General features: G+C 41.9%; 2 protein-coding genes across 2 annotated transcripts in view; one reads left to right on the forward strand and one right to left on the reverse strand.

Annotated features, from left to right (window-relative positions):
* Positions 1–1,674: 1,674 nt before the first annotated feature.
* LOC120516412 (filensin) lies at positions 1,675–11,948 on the forward strand. Its single transcript, XM_039738058.1, has 8 exons — positions 1,675–2,033; positions 4,592–4,652; positions 4,877–4,972; positions 5,318–5,401; positions 5,585–5,698; positions 9,529–9,749; positions 10,426–10,517; positions 10,855–11,948. The coding sequence occupies exons 1-8, from the start codon at positions 1,675–1,677 to the stop codon at positions 11,661–11,663; spliced, it is 1,836 nt and encodes a 611-aa protein (XP_039593992.1). The 3' UTR covers positions 11,664–11,948.
* A 148-nt stretch (positions 11,949–12,096) lies between these two features.
* Positions 12,097–24,730, reverse strand: part of pcsk2 (proprotein convertase subtilisin/kexin type 2) — a 159,586-nt gene continuing 146,952 nt past the window's right edge. The window contains exons 11-12 of the mRNA XM_039737954.1: positions 21,041–21,268; positions 12,097–13,012 (exon numbers count right to left, since the gene is read on the reverse strand). Of these exons, the coding sequence (XP_039593888.1) occupies positions 12,526–13,012; positions 21,041–21,268 (715 nt within the window). The 3' untranslated portion in view covers positions 12,097–12,525. The remainder of the gene's footprint in view (positions 13,013–21,040; positions 21,269–24,730) is intronic.

The raw sequence follows: 24,730 nt of genomic DNA on the forward strand, positions 1-24,730 counted from the left end.
TTTAAAAGATAAAATATAATTATTCTGTGCTAATGAGGTGATCTACATTGCAACAGTTAAATTACAATGCTCCACTTGTGGTCATGAAGTAATCACACCCAAGAGGGAATCACTAATTAAACAATCACCCAATCTCTGATTTTCGCTTCTGTTTCAGTCATTTACTACAGTAATGGAGTCTAAAATATGATAAATCAAAGGATTGGACACCAGGGAAGGACATTTAGGTTGCCTGGACTAGCCAGAATTTGTCTTTGTTTATTCCAAAAGGCTGTTGCTATAGAAAGGTTTGATTTCAGTTGCAGTTTTTGTTTTCCTCTCTTTCATTACCCAACTGGTTAAATTTTCAGTTAGCCTTGTCTTCTGTAAATATCATTTATTTCTCAGTGACTATAAATATTAGAATATCAATATAATTAGAACAACCGAAGAACATTTGAGGAGAACATCCCATTTATCCCAACAAAGCTTGCCAACCCTATCCACCAGATTCCTCCAAAGCAATATCAAGTTTTGAAGGTCTCTAGAGTCCTACTCTCTACTTGGCTAATAGGTTAAATACTAGTTATATATGGGAAGTGGACTACTTCAGTCATCTCAAGCCTCAACGACTGTCACCCTGTAGCATTCACAGCCATCATCACCATGTGCTTCAAGAGGGTGGTCATGGGGCACATGAAAACACAACTCTCTGCATCACATAACCCCCAGCAGTTTGATCTACCACTTCAGTCAGTCCACCCAAGATGCCATAACATCTGCTCTTCACCTGCCATGTCTCACCTGGACAAGAAAATAACCCCTATGTCAGAATACTGTTTATTAGTTCATTATTATTATCTTTCAGAACCTGATAGAAGAGCTGAGACTGCTGGGCCACAGTTATTCCCTTTGTAACTGGATTTTAGACTTCCTGGTAGAAGGACCACATACAGTCCACATTGGCAATAACATCTCCATCACCAAATGCTGAAGATTGGTACCCCCCAGGGATTTGTGCTCAGCCCACTTCTTTTCACCTTGCTACCTTATGAGTGTATTGCAATGTACAGCTCCAACAGTATTATCAAGTTTGTTGATGACATGGCGATAGTGGGTCTCATCAGCAATGATGATTCACTTGAAGCAATTGGTGATGATGGGTGTGAGCGCTACAGGGTGATTGTCATTAAGGTAGGAGTAGTCCATGTTTAACTAAGAAATCCAACTAACCAGCCCAACTAATGCAATGTGTATAAAGAACACAACTCCCAATCATACTGCGAATTTTATTCCTTTTATTTTGCTGACCCCTCACATGACACAGATACAGACTGAAGCGTAAAATGAGGTGACATGCTTGCCTGGAGTTTAGCTCTCCAGGTGATGTGTTATTTTAAATTTGACCCACTGAAACAGCTGACGGCATGTTTATCACAGAGCAGCCGAGTTCTTTCTTTTTTGAACGCAAACACAATCGATTACACTGAGAGAAAGAGCAGTGTTAGCTTTTTGAAACAATTGCTTGGGAAAGCATGTGACGGCCCTCCTTTCTACCCCATTCAGCCAAGTACAATAGGAGCTGTAAGGGCCTGGAAGGTGCGATGGGGCAGCAAGCTTTCCCAAAAGCACACTGTTTCCAGTGTGCCCAGCTGGAACAGAGGGTGAAGATCAGCAAGCCGGAGTGCCTTTGGGATGTACAAGACCAGTTACAAACATGAAGTGCACAAGGAGAAATTTGAGCACTCAGACACATTTGAAGAGCAAAACTACAGCCTGGGGTCTGCCATTCAAGGATGGGAAAGCCTGCAGGAGCTCAATGGCCGCTTTGCCAAGTACATCAACAGAGCCAGGGTGCTGGAGCAGAGAAATGCTGTCTTCAGGAAGCAACTGGAAACCCTGCACCGGATGGAGGAGCTGGCTGGCCTAGAGGAAGCGTTCACTGAACAGATTGCAGTCAACCAACAGAGGATTCGGGAGCTGTCTTCTGAACGTTCCAAGCTGGGGAGGAACCTCAAAGATGCTGAGCGAATGTTGGAGGAGTTTCAGAACAAGTAAGTTCACCAAGGTAGCACTGGGACACTTAAGCCGCTTTTCCACTGCATAGTACGGCACGACACGGTTCAGTACAGCTCACCTTGGTTCGGCTCAGTTCAGCTCGGTTTGCGTTTCGACTGCAGTTTAGTACCGCTTTAGAGTGGGCGGGATTATTCACGTGTCGTTACGCCGCCTCTACTGCTCGCTCTTCATTTTTTTTAACTTGTCCCTACAGTGTTTGTAAGTCCTATGGTAGCCGTGTGCGGTCAAGAGCTGAGCGACCTCATGGAAAATTTTTCATTCCACGCCGCCATCCAGCTCTCGCTGGATCCGCTCCTCGGCTACCAACGAGAGGAACGTCTGTACTTCCTCAACAGACCACGGAACAGCCATTTTTGGTTAAAACCAGTTCGAACCTTCGCGGGTCTGTTGTGTCTCGTGTCGCAAGTTCAGTGACGCAGTAATGAGGATTTTCTCCGGCCAATCAGTGACCAGCAGAGTTTACACGTCACATTTTGGTAACGGTTCGGCACGCTTGGAACCTCGGCTGAGGTGGTACTAAAAAAAGGACCAGGTACCAGGTACTGTTCCCAGTGGAAAGCCCCGCAAAAGTGAGCTGTACTGAACCGTGTCGTGCCGTACTATGCAGTGGAAAAGCGGCTTTACAGAGTCCTTTTTACAGACCTTACCATTCTGCACCCATTAAAACAGGTTATTGAGCCAATACAGAGGTCAGTGCCCGTCACACTACATTTTAGAATCTATAGTGCCAATTACAGCCAGCACTCTCTATTAATCCCTGCAGAACATGACAACAGTGATGTGATGTGACCTGGAGCACACTTAGTCATTTATCGTTCGTCCAATAGCAGTCACATTTTCAAATAATATACAATAAAGAATACATGAGCTTAGTTGTATGGAGGTCTAAAAGGCATGAAATTGCACCCCCCCACCTCCTTCAGTACATATGACTGAAAAAAAATTCTCCATAGGAAGGTTATGGTCAGCACTCTTATCTGACTAAGTCCAGGCTCAGCTTTTCAGAATTAACACAGCAAACCTAGAAGTGTCTGTCCAGTGATCCTGAGTACTTAGTACATAAATAAATTCTCAGGTTTCTCCCATAAAACTGAGTTCTCCGCATTTCGAACAGGCTGCATATGAAGATCTTATTATATTGTCTTCTTCAGTTGTGCAACAAGCAGTAGATTGTGGGATTTTTAATAGGAATGTTGTAAATTGTATTCTATGGGTGTGAAAGGTGTTATATGAACTCCTCAGGGGTAAGACAGAAATGAGTCCTGGATGTGGTGCCAGTCCATCATAGGGCACACTCAAGAATACCCACTCCATGGTCATTCAGAATAACACTTCTGGAAAGAAAATACAGCACACGGGGAGGACATGCAAATGCAGATGTTGACTTTCCTGATACCTGAACCTGGTCCTCTGGGGCTGGGATTCAGCAGCTTTAACCACTACATCAATGTTCCAACCTGGATGTTAAAATGTTAATCTGTCTGTGATACAACCTGATATTGACATTATTGAACCTCCTTACACCACTGCAGGTTTATGGGCAGACAGATCCTATCCCAGCAGCGTAAGTCATCAGGATGCAGTCCATTGCACACACCCAAATTCACACTCATCAGAAAAATCACCAACAAATATGTGTGAGGAAGACCTGTGTTGACATAGGAAGAACAAGACTCCACACACACACATCAAATAGGAGCAGGATTCAGTTCTTGAACTTCAAAGCTAACCACTGTGTCACCATGTTGCCCAGCTTTGCAATGTCTGTTTGCATTTTTGGGTCAATCACAACTCTTATGTTTGTGAAGAAAACAATAAATATTCAGCGATTATTAAGCTACTGATTGCAATCCAGGGCCATTATGGCTGGAGTCAGGTAGAAGGCAGGAATTACAATCATCACACATAAAGGACTAGTTTAGAGTTAACAATTAAATATAAATCACATCTTTGGGAAGTGGAAAGAAAGCCAGAGTATCTGGAGAAGAACCAGATGAGATGAGTAGAACATGCAAATTCCACACAAGCAGTGCAGAGGCTGTGAAATGTCACACAGCAATGTGTGCTAGTGCACTTTCATGCCACCAAGACCAGACTTAACATTCTCAGACCTGCTTAGTCCAATTCAGAGTTGCAGTGGTTGGACCCTATCTTGCCAGCAGCGGGTATCAGGAAGGAAATTGCCACTCGAATGCAGGTCTTGCTGGCACATCACCACATTTTGAATTAACCTTAGCAGAATATCTTTGGTGACCTATGAGTAAACACAATACAGGAACAGGGAGAACATGCAGATCCTGCACAGACAACAATTGGATGTGGGATTCAAACCCAGGATGCTAGATATGTGAAGCAGCAGTGGCATCATCGTGCTACCATGCCAGCCAGGAATTAGACATGTTGTTTGTAATTACAATCACCTTGTGCAAGTGATATCCATATGAGTAAGTGTGTCCGTGATAGCTGATGTCATCTGCTCTGCCTGCATCTTGAGGAGATCAGCAAATAATTATGATGTGTTGTCCTATTTTAGGTACAGAAACGAATGTGAATATCAGCAGCAACTTCGTGCCACACTGGACCAGCTCAATAAGGTGAAGTTAAGAGGAGAAAAACAGAAGCTGCTTCAGGATGGAGCAGAAGAAATGATTTTGGAGTGGAGGAAGGTGGATGGATGGGAGTTTGGAGGCCTAGTTCGATTTCTCCCAGGCTCAGGATTCAACTGCTTTGGATTGACTAGCGTTTCAGCTGCCCCCACTCACCCAGTCAGGTCCACTTTTTGACAGTAACATTGGCTAACATCCTCATTTTGTTTCAGGAAGCTGATGGTGCTTTGCTGATGAACCTGGAGCTGCAGATTCAAGCTCAATTCCTACAGGATGACATCAATGCAACTAAAGACAGACACAAAAAGGTAAGTGGACAAAGTTGTACCTCTGTGTCCTCCAAAGCTCTAATCCAACACTGAACGTTGGGCCCAGATACCTGGATGCTCTGTGGCAGGTTTTCATTATTTTATTCTAAAAAGCAGAAATCTTCTCTTTGCGATTGTTCACCCACTGCTTTATCAGTCATTTGTCTTCTGGACTTGTCGGGCCATAATATAGAGCAGACATTTAGAGTACCTAGTGCGTATTTCATTATTATAAACAGTTTTTTAGTATGTTAACCAGAAAAACAGATACCAGGCTATTTCCATTCAGCCTTCCCGTGATATGTGTGAAATGACTCACAGGTTTTCTTGTGTTTCTCTTTCTAGAACCTTGCTGAAATCCAGACTTACGTCAACATTTTGCAGCAGATCATCCAGAGCACACCACGTCTGCCAGTGGGGCTCTCCCAGGTACACGTTTTAGGACATTGCTCTTTCAGAGAACACGCAGAAGGTGCTGCAGAAGTAATGAGTGGTCAACTGAATTAAGACAAAACATATATATTTTTACATTCCTAATTTGTTATTTCTAATTGAAAAAACCTCAGCAGTAACTTTCCCAAGTAAAAAAAAAAAAATATTCCATCTCTCCAGGGTCCAGAGAAGCTGTTTGCTCCCAGAAGACTTCCTGCCTTGCAGAAGCAGCTGGATGAGTATAAGAGCACCCTATGCCAGCTGCACGCCCAGAAGCACAGGCTGCATACCGAGGTTGGTATTACTAGTATGCCAGACAAGTGCTTCCCCTTTCTTGTTTAATTCCTGCACATACTAAACGTTCAGCATTGGAAATGGCTTCTAAATATAATGTGCATTTTGTGCCGAGCCTCACTTTATGACTTCAAGCTTCTGCCCTGAGAAATACCAATCTCGACAATCTTAGCTGCTCAGCTCAGTCACTAGAGGTTTTGCAAGTAGGTGCCGCTGTTCATTGTTTCTTTTAATCAGAGAAAGATTTGGGTGTTGCATTCAATACAATTCATTCCCAATGTGTTAAAATTCTGACCGGAATTCCAAATAATATCTTTGGGTTTTCTTTTTCCATGACATTTAGTAGACCTAAGCATCTTACTTCACAGAAATGCATTCGGCCTCTTTGACCAGCCTCTAATGCTGTTTGTCTAAGCAACATTGAGACATGGGGAGTTCATCTGGCACCAGCAGAGCCTCCTATTTATTGTCACTCATGCGTGAGTCTGTTCAGTGTGACATGACATTTAGGAAAATAAATAAATAAATAAATAAATACAGATGTATGAAATAATTTGAAACTGACAAACATAATAATAATAATTATTCCATATTTATGAAAAAATCAGACTTTATTTTAGAGCTTTGATTTAAAAGAATATTTAAAATAAAAACACAAAGGAAAATGGCATGGACAAAAATGATGGGACCCTTCACCTAATATTTTGTTACACACCCTTTAGAGGCCATCACTGCACACAAGTGATTCCTGGAGCTCTCCATGAGTCATCTGCTCCTCTCCACAGGTCATTTGGTCCGCTCGTCCAGCTGGGTCAGGTTTGAATGGGGTCTTCTCTAGACTGTGTGTTTCAGCTCTTTCCATAGATGTTTGACAGGATTCAAGTTAGGACTCATAGAAGGCCACTTCAGATAGTCCAATGTTTTGAGCCTTTTAGCCGTGTCTTTTGGCTCCATATCCTGTAGTAGGATTCATGACCTGAGACTGGGAAAGAGCTATCTTATACTGGGCAGTATATTTCACTCCAGAATGTCTTGATAGTCTTGGGATTTCATCATTTGCTGCGCAGATTCAAGTCACGCCATGTCAAACGCAGAGAAGCAGCCTCAAAATATAACCAAGCTTCCTTCATGTTTCACAGTAGGTCTGGTGTTCTTTCATTTTTTCATCTGTGGACACAGAGCTGATGTCACTTGCCAAAAAGCTTCAGTTTTGTCTCATCTGTCCAAAGGACCTTCTCCCAAAAGCATTGTGGTTTGTCAAAATGCATCAAATATTAGTCCATTTTTTCTGTGGAGTCCTCCTGGGTCTTTTTTCATTGAGCCCACAGTCACTCAAAAAGCAATCAGACACTGATGGACCTTGACCCTGGAGTTCAGCTTCTACCTCTTTGGAAGTTGTCCTTCAATTTTTGTCTAAAATTCTCACTATCCTTTTGCCGATTCTGGGGTCAATTTTCCTTTTGCGGCCGTGTGCCAAGGAGGTTAGCTACAGTCCGATGGACCATCACTTCTTAATAATTTTTGTAACTGTTGTCACAGGAACATCAAACTGCTTGCAGATGGTCTTCCAGCCTTTGCCTTTCACGTGCTTGTCTATCATTTTCTTTCTAATCTCCTCAGATGAATCTTTTTTTTGCTTTCTCTGGTCCATGTTCAGTGTGGGAAACCTGATGATACCAAACAGCATAGTGACCACTTTTCTCCATTTAAATCACCCGAATGACTGACTGCATGATTGGAGACATGTGTGATCCTAATTAAAGAAAACGGCAGGCTTAAAAAATCACTCTAATTTAGTTATTTAGGATCTTCTCCAGAGGTACCAACAGATGTGTCCAGTCCATGTTAGAATCTTTTCGTAAGTAATACTTGATCTCTTTTCACACTTTTTTGCTTGACTCAATGACATATCAAAGGCATGCAGGTATAACAGGGACAATCGCTTTTCATTTATTCACATTTCAGAAGGTGTACAGGTACTTTTTCAATGAGCTGTAAGGGGACCAACATATTTGTCCACATTTTTGTATTATTGAAATGAGGAAGGAGAAAATGATTCCTTGTGGTTTATCTTACTGCGAGATCAGTCAAGTCCTGTGCTAATTGTCATAGTGTAATTTATTCTAAAATCTCAGGTCAAGCACAGAAAGGAAAGCATGAAGATGAACTAGCAATGATGTCCAGTTATGCTCAAAAATGAACTTAGACGAAGTTATAAAGACGTGCAGATTAAGTTAAATTGGCAACTGTAAACTGTGACTGAACCTTTCAGTCACTGTGATCCTCCATTGTTCTCTCGTATTACCTGTTGGACTTTAATGTATGGTCAGCACCTTCAGCCTCCTTGTGGTGTGCATTCTTTCATATTGAGCAGCAGCTTTCCCATCATGGTCAGGGCTGCACAGAGCCACAATCTACTCAATGAGTCAGAAAGAGCAGAGGAGAACCAAGTCCTGTAAAGGGTGTCAGGCCAGTGCCAGCTTCACTCGGGCACACAAACACATACACATGGCAATTCATTTAGGGGGATTAAGTTCCTTCTACTTGAAAATCGCTGAGCACGAAGAGACAAATTTGCTCTATTTTTGTAAAAAAAGTATGTAAGCAAGAGTAAAAGATTCTGTTCTTATAAATCACCATGAGTAATGGCCACTGTCAAATAATAATAACAGTAATAATGCTGAACTTGAGCCAAAGAGATTAACACTGTGCTTAATATGATATGGAATCTCATAACTCATAAGCCCAGGCCTTCTTCTTAAATCGGTCATATTGATTAATAATTTCTATTCCTGGACAAGTAATGAAATGTACCAGGCCACCCTTGAGCTGTCAACTTCAAGAATGCCGAGATAGAATCAGACGTTAAAATACATTTTGATCTAAGAAACTTATCTAAGTCTGTATGATCATCTTCCCATCAGCATTCTATTTCCAGCCAACCTTGAATGCCAGTGTTCTCAAGGTTCCTCCAGCAGATGGTGAGACTCCTCTGTTTATTTACACTTTACTATCCCCTAGTGTTGAAAAACGGGAAGTATTTAAAAGGAACCTGGCAGCAAACCCTGAATTTGAATTAAGTGAATTAAAAAAATGGATGGTTTTCTATTTACTGGACTGAGTGTTTTGACTTGGTCCCGAGATTCAGGAGGAGGTGAGCTTCAAAAGAAGTTAAGCATGTTCAGGCGCTGCCAGAACTTGGATGGGAGACCAACCAGGAAAAGCTTGGGTTGCCGCTGGAAGATGTGTTTGGTGATGCGATCAGGGGGCACTTACCCTGTGGTCTGAATGTGGATCCCAATGCCCCAGTGCAGTTCCAGGAACACTGTGCTGTAAATATGGTGCCATCCTTCGGATGAGACGTAAGGTCTTGACTCTCTGTAGTCATTAAGAATTCTTGGGAATCCTTTGTAAAGAGTAGAGTTAAATAGCCCTCCATGGCCTAGTCATTCTGGCCTTCTAATCATCCCCTGTCTCTAATTGGCTATCTCTCTCTCACTGCTTCACCACCTAATAGCTAATGTGCTTTTAAGAGTACTGGCACAAAAATGGCTGCCATCGCATCATCCAGGTGAGTGCTGCACATTAGTGGTGCTTGAAGTGGCTCTCCACTCAATTAAATGCTTTGAGTAGCAAGAAAAACACTATATACTGTAAATGTAAATCATAATTATCATTACTATTATTAATTTTAAGACTTGCTGTATTTCCGTACCATCAAAGCCTGTTACACCTGTAAATCATTGGTTTTTGATTTATGTTGCTTGTTGCATTTTATCGGCTATGAACACTAATTCCAGAAGTCTTCCCTCTTGTTTTTTTCTCCTAAGACTTTAGTTTTGGAGCAGGCTATAAAAAACACGCAAGAGACCTACGATGATGAAATCCAGCAGTACAACGAGCGAATCGAAAGCCTGCGTAAGGAAATCGAAGAATTGGAGAGGACCTTGGAGAAGTACACCAGCCAGTGCCGTCACCTGGCCATGTATCAGACCTCCTTGGAGAACGAGCTGGAGAGATACAAGCGAATCATTGAGAACGAGGATAACAGGTGCTCCCAAAGTCCTGGATGGGACATACTGTTCACGCAACGTGACGGGCCTGCTTGTGGGCAGGCCGCCACTCACACCCCACTAACAGAGGGTTTGTGAACATGCACACTACAAAGCGTAGCAAGGCCAACTAAGTGCCCTACATCGGATTCCAGTCTCCCCAGGTGTGCTCACCACATTGTGAGCCCAACAGGAATCCATTTTCCAATGTATAATATCACTGTAATGGGCGCCTGTGTGTCCTCAAGACTTCTAGAGTGTACCTTACATTGCATATGCACACAATTCTACACTGGCTTTGATGCACAATACACAAAGAGAACACGCAGATGTGCTATAATTGTTTCCAACCAGGTGCACACAGGTTTACCACATGCAGACATAACTGTGAACGTGCAGCATACAAATTCCCATATGCACAAACGCACAGTTGTACAAACATGCCACCTGTCTCCTTAAGTAGAGGGTCCATGACATGGCAACTCTTTTTCTGGTGACATTTTTGAGTCCCACATGTCTATTGACTTTTGTGGTCAAAAGGTGACCCAGCAAAAGCATTTTCTTTTGTTTTTTGTTTTGTAGTCGCTCTGAGGTATGGCAACAGAGATGAGCATGCTGACATGTGCACGACAGCTGTTCTGTTTTGTATAAGAATACAATGTGTTTTCCTTGCAGGCTCAATTTGGCAATAACTGGAAGTCCTATCACCATGTTTCCCACAAGTTATCAGCACAGCTTTTCACCATCTGTTGCTACTCGAGGTAAAGGTAAGCACCACTACGACAAAATAGAAAATGAGTGTGAGAAAGTCTGAAAAGGTGGTGGCAAGAAGGAAAGGAAAGCTGTTTGTGATCAATTAGGTCCAGTTGGGAGCAGGTCAGCCCAGTACACTTGACTGATATTAGTCCCATAGATGGCTGAAGCATTAGAGCATCAAGGGAAAGGCCCTCAGGTGCGTTTCTATGCCTGGGGTAATCTCTTCCTCTAGGGCCACAACGAGCCTCACCATTTGTGGGCCACAAATTAAGAAGCAAAGGAATCAGGACTCAACAGCTTTTGAAACTTACTTTTAGGATTCTCCTTTTATGTGCTCTCTTCACACAGATATAACTCAAGTGGTTCAAGAAATTACCAACGTGAAACCCCGGCAGAAAAGCATCACCAAAAAGATAACGAAGAAAAAGGAAACGGTCACCAAAGATGTGTTGGTCAATGCCGCTGAGGATTCAAGAGAAGAAGCTCCAGAGGTAGATAGCTTCCAAAAAATGAAAGAGGAGGAGGAGCTCCACCAGAGTGTCAGCCCCACCGATGTGCCTGATGGAGCGCAGATAAGTAAAGCCTTTGATACACTATGCAACCTAGTCAAGGAGAAAATGAGACGACACAAAAAGCCAGAGGGCCTTCCTGACTTTTACACTAAGGGCCGTTATGTACTTGTAACAGGTGAGGGCAGCTACGTAGATCCGTTCTTCTGCTCCACCTCACCATCCTCTGGAAATGTTATTGTTACCATCTACCAAGATTCCTTGCCAGCAGATGAAGATGGCAGCAAATCTGATCCTCAGCCCCAGCCACAACCCCAGCCACAACCCCAGCCTCAGCCTGCTCCTGTGTCTAATAAGAATGATAATGATGACTGCAAGAGGAAAGATAGAAATGGACGCCAAGAACCACCCACTCCTCCCTGTCCAGAAATAAATGTGCCTCCTAAAGATCCCAAGAGAGAGGACAGGATGCCAGGCAGAAGTGGCCAGGCAGCCGACACCATGAGCTATGAGAAAGTCGAAGTGGTCGAGTCTGTAGAAAGATTCTCTGACGATGACAAAGTTCAGGCCTATGAGGAAACAGCAATGATAGTAGAGACCACGATAGAGAAAACAAGCAAGAAGAAGGCCGCAGAGAAAGGCTCCTAAATTGTGGATGAGCCTAAATCCTCGTCCGCTCCCGACGGGCGGAGGGGATGCCCTTTAGCTCCCAGGTGTATGTGGTACACTCACCACTTTGACATTTGCTGTGTGTTGCAATGCTTTAATAAAGTGAGTGTTTGCTTCATATATGTATATTGTATTAATGTGCTTCTAGAAGTTTCTTTTGAGCAGTGCATGCAAACCCATAAACTGTTGAAACCTTTTTCTGTAACATACAGAAACATCGCTCTGTGGCTCAAAGCTGCTGTCACCGAGTGTGTGTGGTGCCTTATTGGGGGGGATGCTTTCCCTCCAAGTAACCACTAGATGGCATTCCTAAAAGCATTCCTTCCATTCCCCACTAATTAAAATGTACTCAGCCAGTCTCTCCTCTACTGATTCCTACCACGAGCGAACAAAAGAAATGTCGAAATATTTCCAGCGTTCTTCCTGGTGCCTTTAATTACGTCCGAGCCAAAGCACTAAAGAAACAGACTAAAAAGCATAGGCTGCAACACCTTTCTTTTAGTTTTTATATAAACAGGATTTGTAATAAAAATATAAAGGAAAAAATGTCACTGCTTTGTTTGCAAGATATGAACTTTTAAGTAGAACAGCACGCACAATCATTGACAGTCACAAGCTGTACATGAAATCAGCAGTGGTGTGTGGAAAACAACTCAAAATGAGACAGTGTTAGCTGAAAACAGAAAGAAAGACATAAAGGAGAAAAAGGGAACAGTGTCACCAGGGAGCAGTCTTGTGCCTACTAGAAGCATTGTCATAAGAACAAGGAGAAGGCGCAGAGGGAGAAATACTTTACGAGAGCAGCCGGAAACAGAAGAGCAACATGCAGACATCAGGAGCACTAGTTGTTGTTCAGCAAAGTCTTCAGGCTTCGCTCCACAGCCTCATCCAGCTCTTCCTCCAGCTCTTCCTTTTTGGACATGGCTAGTTTGGACTGGTAATCTCGCACAATTTGGTCTATGTAAGGGGCACTTTGTGTCCCATGGAGCATCAGCGTCCATTCCTTCAGCACTCCTTTTTGGGGTAACCCTCCCTGAAAGCCAACTTCCAGCACCCAGCTTCCTCTGGGGTCTTCTCCCCAGGTATGTGTGGTCATAAAGGGCCATTTGTCAAAGCCAACTTTGGAGTCATCATCTCGTGGCCGTCGACTCAGCAGGATGGATTTGGTGCCCATGGGTGAGGTCATGTTGACAGTCAGATCTCCTCGTCTGGAAGAATTCACGGTGATCACTGCCTGCACGTGCTCTAGATAGCGCACAAAGTTGTCCTTTCCTTCACACGCGTCTGTGTTAATGGTGAGAATCAGTTTGTCCTCAGCTGGGATTTTGCTGCAACGACAAAAAGATGATAGCCTTTTAATTCGGCCCTCTGAAGCTTCTTGTTATTCAAAGATCATGAGTAGAGGTGAGTCATGTACATGGTGCTGCGGCACCCCCTGTAGGTCAGGGCACAAAGGACCTGCTGCTGTTACTGTAATCTACCTCACAGGTAACTGTTCCATTTGTTTGTTAAGCAATATGTGAATAATGTAATAAAAGCAAAAGATTGAGGTGCATCCCACATGCAGATAAGCATTTCTAATTAAACTGGGGTTAGGGTTAGGGTTAGGGCTTGCATGGGGGGCCCTAGTCTTGGTCCTAGAAAGTCAGTGTGGCCTGAGGTTTCCTTTAAAGCCATAAAAACTATTATTGTGCCAAATGGAGCATATTGTTTATGGGATACGTTTGGTTCAGTCACTTCTCCAGATTCAAAACTGCTCATTACTTGTTTTACTCTTCAGATTAGCCGCCTAATTACCGTACTTCATTTTTTTTAACCAGCAGGGACTAACATGGGTCCTAATGGATGAGCTGTCAACTTTGGCTCATTTCTACCTGTACATTTATCAGAAATGATCTGTTTCAATAAAATATATGGAAACAAGTCACAGAGACAAAAAGGGAGGGCTGAGAAGAATCATCAGACACAATAACGCTGTGCAGAGAAGAGCAACCAGATGCATCCTGGGACTTAAGGACGTGTTGTACTGTGACAGGCTCAGAGAATTGAACATTAAACAGAGGAGACTGCAGGGGACCTAATCCAGATCTTCAAAATCCTCAAAGGCATCGATAAAGTCGATCCATCAGAATTCTTTCAACTTAACTGTGAATCACACAGGGACCAGGGACGTCAGTGGAAATTAAGGAGAATTGCACTTGAGACTGATGCCAGAAAGCACTTCTTAATGCAAGAGGTGAAGGGATCTGAACCAAACTACTGAGCCATGCAATGGGAGCAAAACCTGGACAACCTGCAAGAAGAATCTGGATGAGATACTGGAACAGCTCATCTATTAGCTAAACAAACAAGCTAAATGAGCTCTCTCGTTGTGTGTCAAACCTCTAAGTTCTGATAATGTTCTGAGAAATGGAAAGTCGACAATACCAGAAGTGTCTGATATGGAAGAATGAGACTACTAACAAGGCATTTAATTAAAGAATATGTTTTTACTCAATGGCAGCATGTTCTAATTAAGAAAATCAGCTGGTGTGAAGATTGAAACTGAGATTCTTTTAATCTATAGAAAAATGTTGAAAATGTATAAAAATTAATTCAGTTGAAGTGAAATTTCATATTCTTCTTCAAACTTTCATCACTGTATATTCAGCTTTTTCTTTCTTTAGGAACATACTTTATGTACGCCTAACTTTTCCAGTTCTTGACCGCATATGAGCACCTAAGTCTATCTTGTTGCTTCACCTCCATTTGTTCCTCAAATGATTTTTCTGAAACTACACTGTAGTGCAACAAGAATTAAACTATTTTACATTGCAAGCAATAGCCAGTGCCTTTTGTGTTGAACAGCGCTGAACGCTCAAAGGCTCCTATTTGTAGGCTTGTTTTGTGGTAAATCAAGCCAGTAGAGCTAAAGGTGAAATGTGCAGAGCGGAAAATGGAATGGCTGCTCATCTTCATCTCTTTTCAGCAGAGCTGCAATGCGCAATGCCTAGAGCTCTGAATGCACAGCCAAGTACTCTCAATTTAATTTTACTGAAACTGCAGAGCTGAGAATTGAGTAATTTCAAAATGGCTTCAGGGTTCAACAACACCTACGCAAGAATACCAAGGTGTTAGAATCTGTCAGGGTTCATCTCATCCTTTTAGCCATTACTGCTAAAAGCTGAAAAGCCACAATCTGAAGCTGTACTTGTTGTGGGACTCCTTTACAGTACTTCATTTTAGGCAGCTGGGAAGATCGCTTATTCTTGTAGAGAAGAGACAGAGAAAGAGGGAGAGAGAAAACACTGCTGTCTTGTAATGATAGATAGATACAGTAGATAGATAGATAGATAGATAGATAGATAGATAGATAGATAGATAGATAGATAGATAGATAGATAGATAGATAGATAGTGTTAAGGACTCAAAGATGGTATTGAGATGTATTGAGAACTTTACCTGGCCAGGACGGTACACAGTGTGGAAGATCAGGGGAAGACAATTTGCACAGGATATTGTCTCCTCCAGAACACTAGATGGCAGCCACCTTGAGTAGCAGCATCATCACAGATTCCTGCAGGCCATCTGGGAAATTGGAATTCATCAGCTCAGCCCTGTAGGGTTCTGGGGGTGCTGCCAGGGAGTGCTGGGAGGACTTGTGAACCCTGTTGTGTTTGGGGTGCAACTCCATCCGAAAGTGCTTCTGAGCCATAGCTTCGGGACACCAGAAGTGCTCCCAGGTGTAATGTAAAAGGAGCAGTTCACTTTAGTCTGGGGTGTCAGAGTCAGGAGGAGGAGAACAAACTTTATGGAGGAACAGAGGAGAGATGGCAACAGTATTGTAAAGAATAAAGAATTAGAGTGGTGATTGTGGTGTGTGTGAAATGCTTCTATGTAAGAGCCTATTGTTTTTAGTAAACTTGTGTCTGAGCCTGTTGTGTTGGGAGTTTGAGGAGCTGCAGTGCCCACTGTTGACTACAATAGATAGATAGATAGATAGATAGATAGATAGATAGATAGATAGATAGATAGATAGATAGATAGATAGATAGATAGAAAGGAAAGGCACTATATAATAGATAGATAGATAGATAGATAGATAGATAGATAGATAGATAGATAGATAGATAGATAGATAGATAGATAGATAGATAGATAAGGCACCATATACAGGAAATAGATAGATGAATATTATCTGAGTGTCACAGGTCTAAGCTCCCTTGTCAGTAAATATGCCTGGTCTAAGATGAGTCTTGACCAAGTGTGTTGGTACAATGTTTTGTAAAACAGAGGCTGACTGAATGAACAATAGTAATCATTTCAGGGAAAAAAGAATTAATAAAAATTCCATTTTTCAATTAATGGCGATTTCAGGTAATTTAAGCCTTCTCTCTGCAGTTTATAAAATGATATTATAAACTGGGAAATGAAAACAAAGGAAGCCCCAGGTCATTTTTCACTTAAATGGACCCTGAAAGTAATTTCTCAGAAGTTACAATGAGTAGGAAGGTAATCGGCATTCATTGTGTGCGGCTTCACATTCAGGCACACACCGCTATTGACACTGCTCTCAGCCAGCTCATCAATCCTGCCAGTTTGGCTAACTACCACAGTGTAAGAGCCAAAATACAATTACAATCAAACATTTGCTATCTTTTTATACTAAAGACTGTTTAAACACGCTTTCTTTTTGCTTGTGCCTTTTTTAACTCTGGTCTTCCAGATCTTTTTTCATTTGCTTCGTCTTCTAATTTCTCTTCCTTTATCTGAGCATATTTGTTGCTTGTTAGACTTGCTTTTATTTTTCAGAAAATTCTCTCACCCTAAATTAATGAAGCAGTTTCTACATTTGGAATTCATTCTCCACATTTATGGTGCAGTTAAAATGTACTGTTTTTACCACTTCAAATGTTCCCTATTTCAGATTTTTGACACTGAATGTTCATAGGTCTTAAATCAGGTTCTTTGAGCAAATAACACTTTTTTGTTATGTAATTTGTTAAATGAACACATTTATCCAACAAAAGAAAAATCGAATTACCTCCTTACATTTAGTAAGTGAATATACCTCTATATCTTTATATATATCTTTAGCTGCAATGGCAACGACCAAACACTTCCTATAATTTAGCATCAGTCTTTCACATCACTGTGGAGGATTTTTAAGACATGCTTGCCTGCAGAGCTGCTTCGATAAAAAAAAAAAAAAAAATGTGTAAAATCAACAATGAGCATGAGCTGTTTATTTTGGGTCCTGCCACAACACCTCTGTTGGATTTTGGTGGAGACTTTAACAAGGCCAGTCCAAAGTGACCCTGACTGATTGTCAGTATGGCGTTGATCTGAGCAGATGCTGCTCTTTGTTCTACATTCCATTATGTGGAATGACACAGCCTTCTGTACTGTTATTTTTGTCATATTTATGTTTAAATATTGCACTGTAATTTCATACCCATATTGTATCACGGTATGTGTATAGATGGTATGGCAATAGACTCCTTGACAATAATTTTGCTTCTTTTCAGTTATTCTGATGTGGAATTGCTTTTGTATTTTGAAGCTTTGTATTGTATTCAATTTCAGCTCACGAGAAGATATTTTACCTTTAAGAATTTTCTGATGCAGCGGAGAATTCACGTTTCCTTAAAATATACTGCTCAAAAAAATTAAAGGAAAACTTTTTAATCAGAGTATAGCATCAAGTCAATGAAACTTCTGGGCTATCGATGTGGTCAGTTAAGTAGCAGAAGAGGTTGTTAATCAGTTTCAGTTGATTTGGTGTTAATGAAATTAACAACAAGTGCACTAGGGGGGCAACAACGAGATGACCCCCAAAACAAAAATGGTTTAACAGGTGGAGGCCACTGACATTTTTCCCTCCTCATCTTTTCTGACTGTTTCTTCACTAGTTTTGCATTTGGCTACAGTCAGTGTCACTACTGGTAGCATGAGGCGATACCTGGACCCTACAGAGGTTGCACAGGTAGTCCAACTTCTCCAGGATGGCACATCAATACATGTCATTGCCAGAAGGTTTGCTGTGTCTCCCTGCACAGTCTCAAGGGCATGGAGGAGATTCCAGGAGACAGGCGGTTACTCTAGGAGAGCTGGACAGGGCCGTAGAAGGTCCTTAACCCATTAGAAGGAACAGTATCTGCTCCTTTGGGAAAGGAGGAACAGGATGAGCACTGCCAGAGCCCTACAAAATGACCTCCAGCAGGCCACTGGTGTGAATGTCTCTGACCAAACAACCAGAAAGACTTCATGAGGGTGGCCTGAGGGCCCGACATCCTATAGTGGGCCCTGTGCTCACTGCCCGGCACCGTGGAGCTGGATTGGTATTTGCAATTGAATACCAGAAGTGATAGGTCCACCACTGGCACCCTGTGCTTTTCACAGATGAGAGCAGGTTCACCCTGAGCACATGCGACAGACGTGAAGGGGTCTGGAGAAGCCGTGGAGAATGTTATGCTGCATGTAACCTCGTTCGGCATGACTGGTTTGGTGGTGGGTCAGTGATGGTGTGGGGAGGCATATCCATGGAGGGACGTACAGACCTCTATAGGCTAGACAATGGTACCTTGACTGCTATTAGGTATCGGGATGAAATCCTTGGACCCATTGTCAGAACCTGCGCTGGTGCAATGGGTCCTGGGTTCCTCCTGGTGCACGACAATGCCCGGCCTCATGTGGCAAGAGTATGCAGGGAGTTCCTGGAGGATGAAGGAATTGATACCATTGATTGGCCCCCACACTCGCCTGATCTCAATCCAATAGAACACCTCTGGGATGTTCTGTTTCGGTCCATCTGACACCACCAGGTTGCACCTCAGACTGTCCAAGAGCTCAGTGATGTCCTGGTCCAGATCTGGGAGGAAATCCCATAGGACACCATTCGTCATCTAATGAAGCAAGCATATAAGCATGTGGGGGCCATACAAACTACTGAGCACAATTTGGAGTTGTTGCAATTAAATTTTGACAAAATGGACTAGCCTGCCACATCAGTTTTTCACTTTAATTTTTGACGTGTCTTTGAATTCAGCCCTCTGCAGGTTGATAATTTTCATCTTCCTCAAACAATGTGGCATCCTTTCATTCCGAACACATTACCCAGTCCATATAAGTATACAGTAGATATCCAGCAGGATTTTTTTCCCCATTAAGATCTGACGTGTCTTCAAAGAATTCCTTTAATTTTTTGAGCAGTTTATAAAAAGTTGCCCAGGTCCTGTGATGGTTTTACTTTGGAGTGCAGTGTTTGCTTTACGCGGGACCTCCCCACATTATCCAAAAAGTTCCCCTTGTGTCTCACTTCTCTATGAAACATCCTCTCAAACGCTTGGCAATATACCAAGAACAGTCAGGCAGATGAGAGACAACCAATCATGTTCTTCTTTGTCAGAAGTGGTTTCTACCTTGTTCCTCTCCAATGAAGCTCATTATCATCCAGTGTCTTTCTGATTAGGAATACTGACCTTTGGTGAGGAAAGGGAAACAATTCTTTGAATTTTGTTTGGGTTCCTTTGCAACTTCCTGGATGATTTTATGCAGCACCCCTGAAGTAATTTTAGTAGGCCAGACACTTCTATGAAGATAAATTACTTTTCTAAGTGTTTTCCGTTTGTGGATTGTGCCTCTCATTCTGGTTGAGTGGAGTCCCAGAGGCTTCGAAATGACTTTGTAGCCCATTACAGACAAACAGATATCAGCAGCTGTTTTTTGGGGTCTCTTCAGGAATTTAAGTTTGAATTTGGCATTACATGCCTGTTGGATTTGGGGATTTTTGTATTGTATTGACTATGGTAATAGCATCGGAATAAATCTGGTTTAAATTGAGAAGGGATGTTGTGATGAATCCTGGCTGTGTCCGATCAGTTAGGACAATTTCTTTTTCACACATTGCTATCTGGTTTTGGATAACTTTGTTCATTGACCAAAAAATGTTACTTGTTCATTATCCCATTAGCTACAGTAATATTAAAACACTGTCTTTTTCTTATTGTGTTTCTCTCCTTCTCATTGTAGGAGTTTCACTCAAATCTGCAACAGTGGTAATGAGCCAGCAGCGTGACCAGAGAAGCAGATCAACTTATTCTGAGTTAAGTGGTCAATGTGACTACTCTCCACAGGGAACATATCAGTAGTGAGGACCCTCATGTACCTGGAGTGTAGCTAGCATTGGACAATGTTACAGACTGCTACAGTGCTTAGGGGATTGCACTTATGCAGCCTACTTCTTGCAAACAAGGGAACCAGTAAAAGAGGAAGTGAATTGGAACTCAGTCTACAAGAAAACTGTGAAGTAGATTACACAGCCGCCATCTTCAATAAGACGGAGGATCCCCTGCCTTATCAACTCCCATTTGACTTCATTCCAAGTACAACACACTAGAGATTGGAACGCCTCTTTCCGCAACTGTTCACGCCCTTTTGCCCCACCTTTTGATGCTGATTGGTCATTTGATTACGTTTAGTTTTGGCAATATCACAGTGTGGTCTCAAATTGAAATTTAGAGCTACCACTGAAATGCAATACGTCTGCTTTTCTTTTAGTTATGACACACAATCTATGGACATGAATTAAAATGCAATACGCTTTTGAATTGCATTTTAAACTGATACGAAAATCTCATGCCATAGTGAAAAACAATCAATCAGCTGTTTTTAATTACGACATAATGAAACCGTGGCAAAATTAAATATCCCACTTACATTTGTATTGCATTTCAGTGTAGTTAACATGTTGGATTGCGTTTACCGTATATACTCGCAGGTAACTTCTCCTGCGGATAAGTCAGGACTTGATTTTACAGTATAATTTCCGGTATTTTATAATGTCGGTCTTATAAGTCGAATGCGGAAAACTCACGCTATTGATCCAAGAGATTATGATATGCCAACGCCCACCGAAGAGAGTGACTACAGAGCACACTGCCTTTTTTCTATGTATTGTGCCTACGTGACCACACGGTAATACCCGAACAATTCTAAAGCAACGTTTTCGCTGTTTTGTGTTTTTTGTATCTTAGACCCTCATACACCTTTATCGTAAGAGCATCCCTTATCTACGATGGAGTGTTCGATCAAAAGAAAATATGAAGCTGGTTTTTAATTAAAAGTCAGTGAAGTGGCGAAAGAAACTGGTAACTGCGCTGCTGTAACAAAATTCGATGCGTCTGAGAAATTCATGTGAGATTGGAGGAGGCAAGAAGATGTAATAAAAAAAATGGAGTGTCTCATTTTTGAACGGGCATATAAGCCAGGGTCTGATTTTATGATTGATTTTTTTTTTGGTTTTAAGACCTGACTTATACATGAGTATATACGGTAATTTTACCACAAGTAATCTTCCATAGCTTATAGTCACTTACTGTGTGTCTTGGACTGATCCTCCCACACAGTGGAATCTCTCTGGCACTGTCCTCCAGTCTTTGGCCATCTTCACCATTCCGCCAGCATCTAGAACGCCATATCCAAACAAGTGGTTGAACTCAAGGCCGACACCATTTCGTCGCCATTTATGAACTTCATCATGAAGCTGGTTTCTCTTCGAGGTTAACACCGTGAGGTGCTGCATGTCACGCCAGGTTAGGTTTGGGCTGAGAAATTAAAGAAAGCAGATACAGAGAAGAAAACAACAACAACAACAACCACAACCACAGAAATATATGCAATGCACTATGAAGTTATGGCTGACCCTTTCATATAACAAGCTATCTAAGAATCTGCTGTACTAGGCCCAATTTATCTGCTTCCATATGGTAATATTTGATAATGGAAAATATTGTTACTATTAAAACTGCAGCTACTAGGCACACACTTTCTTTTTTTAGAATCAGGGTTGTGTTTCCTGCAAAGGTATACACTATATAGCGTCTTTAAATTAATATACATTTCAACACATTTTTGTACTTTTTAATTCCCTTTAGAAATGAAGCATAGAAAAGTAGACACTTTTGCTATCATTTTCTTCAGCTATTGTCCCTTAATGGTGGAGTCCCAGCCTCCTTTAGAAATAAAGAAGGTATACCCTTAATTTGTAGAATGCTTTACTCAGTTACTAATCTGTGACATCTCTGATATTATATTTTTGTGAGTTTTTGTGTTTTTAATCTCAAGCGCTTTCCTTGAAATGTCACAGATGCCTCTTGTAATCTTTCACACTGGACGTACTGCAAGGCAGTTCAGTAAATACTAAAGGTCAGTGGTTTTGTTTGCCAAGGCTCTTCTGTACTTGCCTTGAAAACTGAGCACTGATGAGTGATAACAAACTTGGAGGGTTTCCACAAACAGTAGCACAGCTCATGAAAGCAAGCCTCTGGAAAGGACAAGCAGGGCCCAGGTGAGAACATAGCTACATCTCACATATACAGTGCCCTCCAGAATGTTTGGGACAAAGACACATTATCTATTGATTTCCCCCTCTGTTCCACAGTTTAAAATTACAATTCAAACAATTCAGACGTGATTAAAGTGCACATTGCAGACTTTCATTTAAGGACATTTGTACACATTTCAGTCATGCCATGTAGAAATGACAACACTTTTTATGCATGGTTTCCCGGGCAGCATAATGTTTGGGACAATTGGTGTCACAGGTGTTTGAGATTCCTCAGGTGGGTTTCATTGCTTCATAAGATAACTCGGCTTGCTTCTACTCTTTGGAGTCTATTGTTGCCATTGTTCAACATGAAGACAAGAGCTGTGCCAATGAAAGTAAAAGACGCCATTATGAGGCTTTAAAACAAGAATAAAACAATTAGAGACATCAGCAAAACCTTAAGATGACCTAAATCAACTGTCTGGAATATCATTAAGAAGATAGAACACACTGTTGAGCTCAGTAATCACAAAGGAACTGGTAGGCCCAGACCTCCAAACAGGTCAGAAACACTCTTCAGGAGGCCAATGTGGATGTGTCAGAGATGACTATCTGCAGAAGACTTCAAAAACTTAAATTCAGAGGCCACACTGCAAGACACAGACCACTAGTTAGCCACAAAAACAGGATGGCCAGATTACAGTTTGTGAAAAAGAACTTCAAAGAGCCTGCAAAATTCTGGGAAAGGTCTTGTGGACAGACAAGACAAAGATGAACCTATTCAGAGGGATGACAAGAGCAAAGTGTGGAGACAAAAAGGAACTGCCCGAGATCCAAAACAGACCACCTCATCTGTTAAACATGGTGGTGGGGTGCTATGGCTTGGGCATGTATGGCTGCCACAGATCCTAACACACTTTTCTTCACAGATAATGGAACTGCTGACGGCCGTGGCACAATGAATTCTGAGGTGTGTAGAAACATCTGAGCTGCTGAAGTTTCAGTAAATGCCTCCAAACTCATCGGGCAGCTCTTCATCCTACAATAGGATAATGATGCCAAACATGCTGCCGAGGCAACACAGGAGTTTTTCAAAGCTAAAAAAATGGAAAGTTTTTGAATGGCCCAGCCAGTCACTCAATTTAAATCCAATTGAGAAGGCCTTCCTTATGCTGAAGAGAAAACTTAAGGAGACAAGCCCCCAAAACAAGCAGGAGCAGAAGATGGCTGCATTAGAGGCTTGGCAGAGTATCACCAGAGAAGATCCTCAGCACCTGGTGATGTCTATGAATCGCAGACTTTAAGCAGTCATTGCATGTGAGGGATATGTGACAAAGAACTAAATATGACAGCAGCTTTAATAGACCTGCCATTGCTGTGTCCAAATATTATGGTGCCCTGAAATGGGGGGACAATGTAGAAAAAGTACGGTGTGACCGAAATGTATGCAAATCACCATAAATGAAAGTCTGTAATGTGCACTGTAATAACATCTGAATTGTTTGATTTGTAATTTGAAACTGGGGTGCAGAGGGGTACATTAAGGAACAACACCATAGAAGGCACTGGGCGTCTCTCTGCTACGCAAAGAATCAGATGGAGCATTTGCTGTTAACTCTGTGAAATGAAAACAGCAGAAATACATGGCAGCTTCCAAATGGCGGCACAAAAAGGTGCATTGCTGCCTTGCAAGGCCCAGTACAACACAACTGGATAACAGAGTAAGAAAATTGATGAAAGTATTGCAAAAGTGAGCTGAGCAAACTACAAATGTAAAATCCTCGTGCCAAGCCACTTCAGGATGTGCTGATCTGCAGTAACTGTCCAGCTTAATTCAAACATTAGACACGAAATGGAAAAATAACATCCACATCGGCACGAGAGCGACAAACAAGCAGCTGTGCAGCATTCAGAACTTTTAATACTCTAAGTGTGCAGGACATCAGAAGCACATTAAAAATTTACAGACACCTCGAGCAATTTCTTTAGAAGTGAAATAATATCAAAAGGAATGAAAGCATGGCTGCCAGCCTGTGACTTCACAGATCACATTTCTCCTTCAGAGCATCCCTGCCAAGGGGCGCAATGAATAAAATATAAATTGAACCTAATTGTGTAAAATATTTCCATCTGTTTTGCAAATTTCTGAAAAGTAAAAAAACAGGTTACAAAAGTGAGAAAGAGACACGCAACATTCTTAGTATTAAACATGAAAACAAGCAGATATTGTAGACCAAGAAGAACTCAACTTTATACAACGTTTGCACAAGTTCTGTTTAAATAAAGCAAAAGGCACCTGCATGTTAATTAGGGCAGAATTTCATAATGACAGCACTGCACCTGTTCAGGGGAACGAGCAGGGACAGCATAAGGACATGGAGATCTTGACCATTGTTTTCTTTCAGCCTTACAATCTCTTTTTTAATTAAATGCTTATAACTCTCCTCCCTGACACGATCTTCTCAGAAACAACCACGCAAATGGTCGTGGTGCTCATTGTGCAAAGGCCCAACGCTGCTGGGTGTCATGAAAGGGGCAAAGAGGAAACCCATCAAATCAGCTACTGTAGTCACAGAGAGAGAGTCGGCAGATGTCAATGAATTAAGAGGTCAGAGCCGTGGTCAGTTGCTGCTGGGACACAAGTTGGGGTTTGATGAACCCTGGCTGGGAAACCTGGGTGAAGGTGCCTGATGCTGAAAGACCCAAAACACTCAGTGAACCCCAGGTTACATCGCTGATA

This window comes from Polypterus senegalus, chromosome 16 (genome assembly GCF_016835505.1).
Source record: "Polypterus senegalus isolate Bchr_013 chromosome 16, ASM1683550v1, whole genome shotgun sequence".
In the NCBI taxonomy this organism is placed as follows: domain Eukaryota; kingdom Metazoa; phylum Chordata; class Cladistia; order Polypteriformes; family Polypteridae; genus Polypterus; species Polypterus senegalus.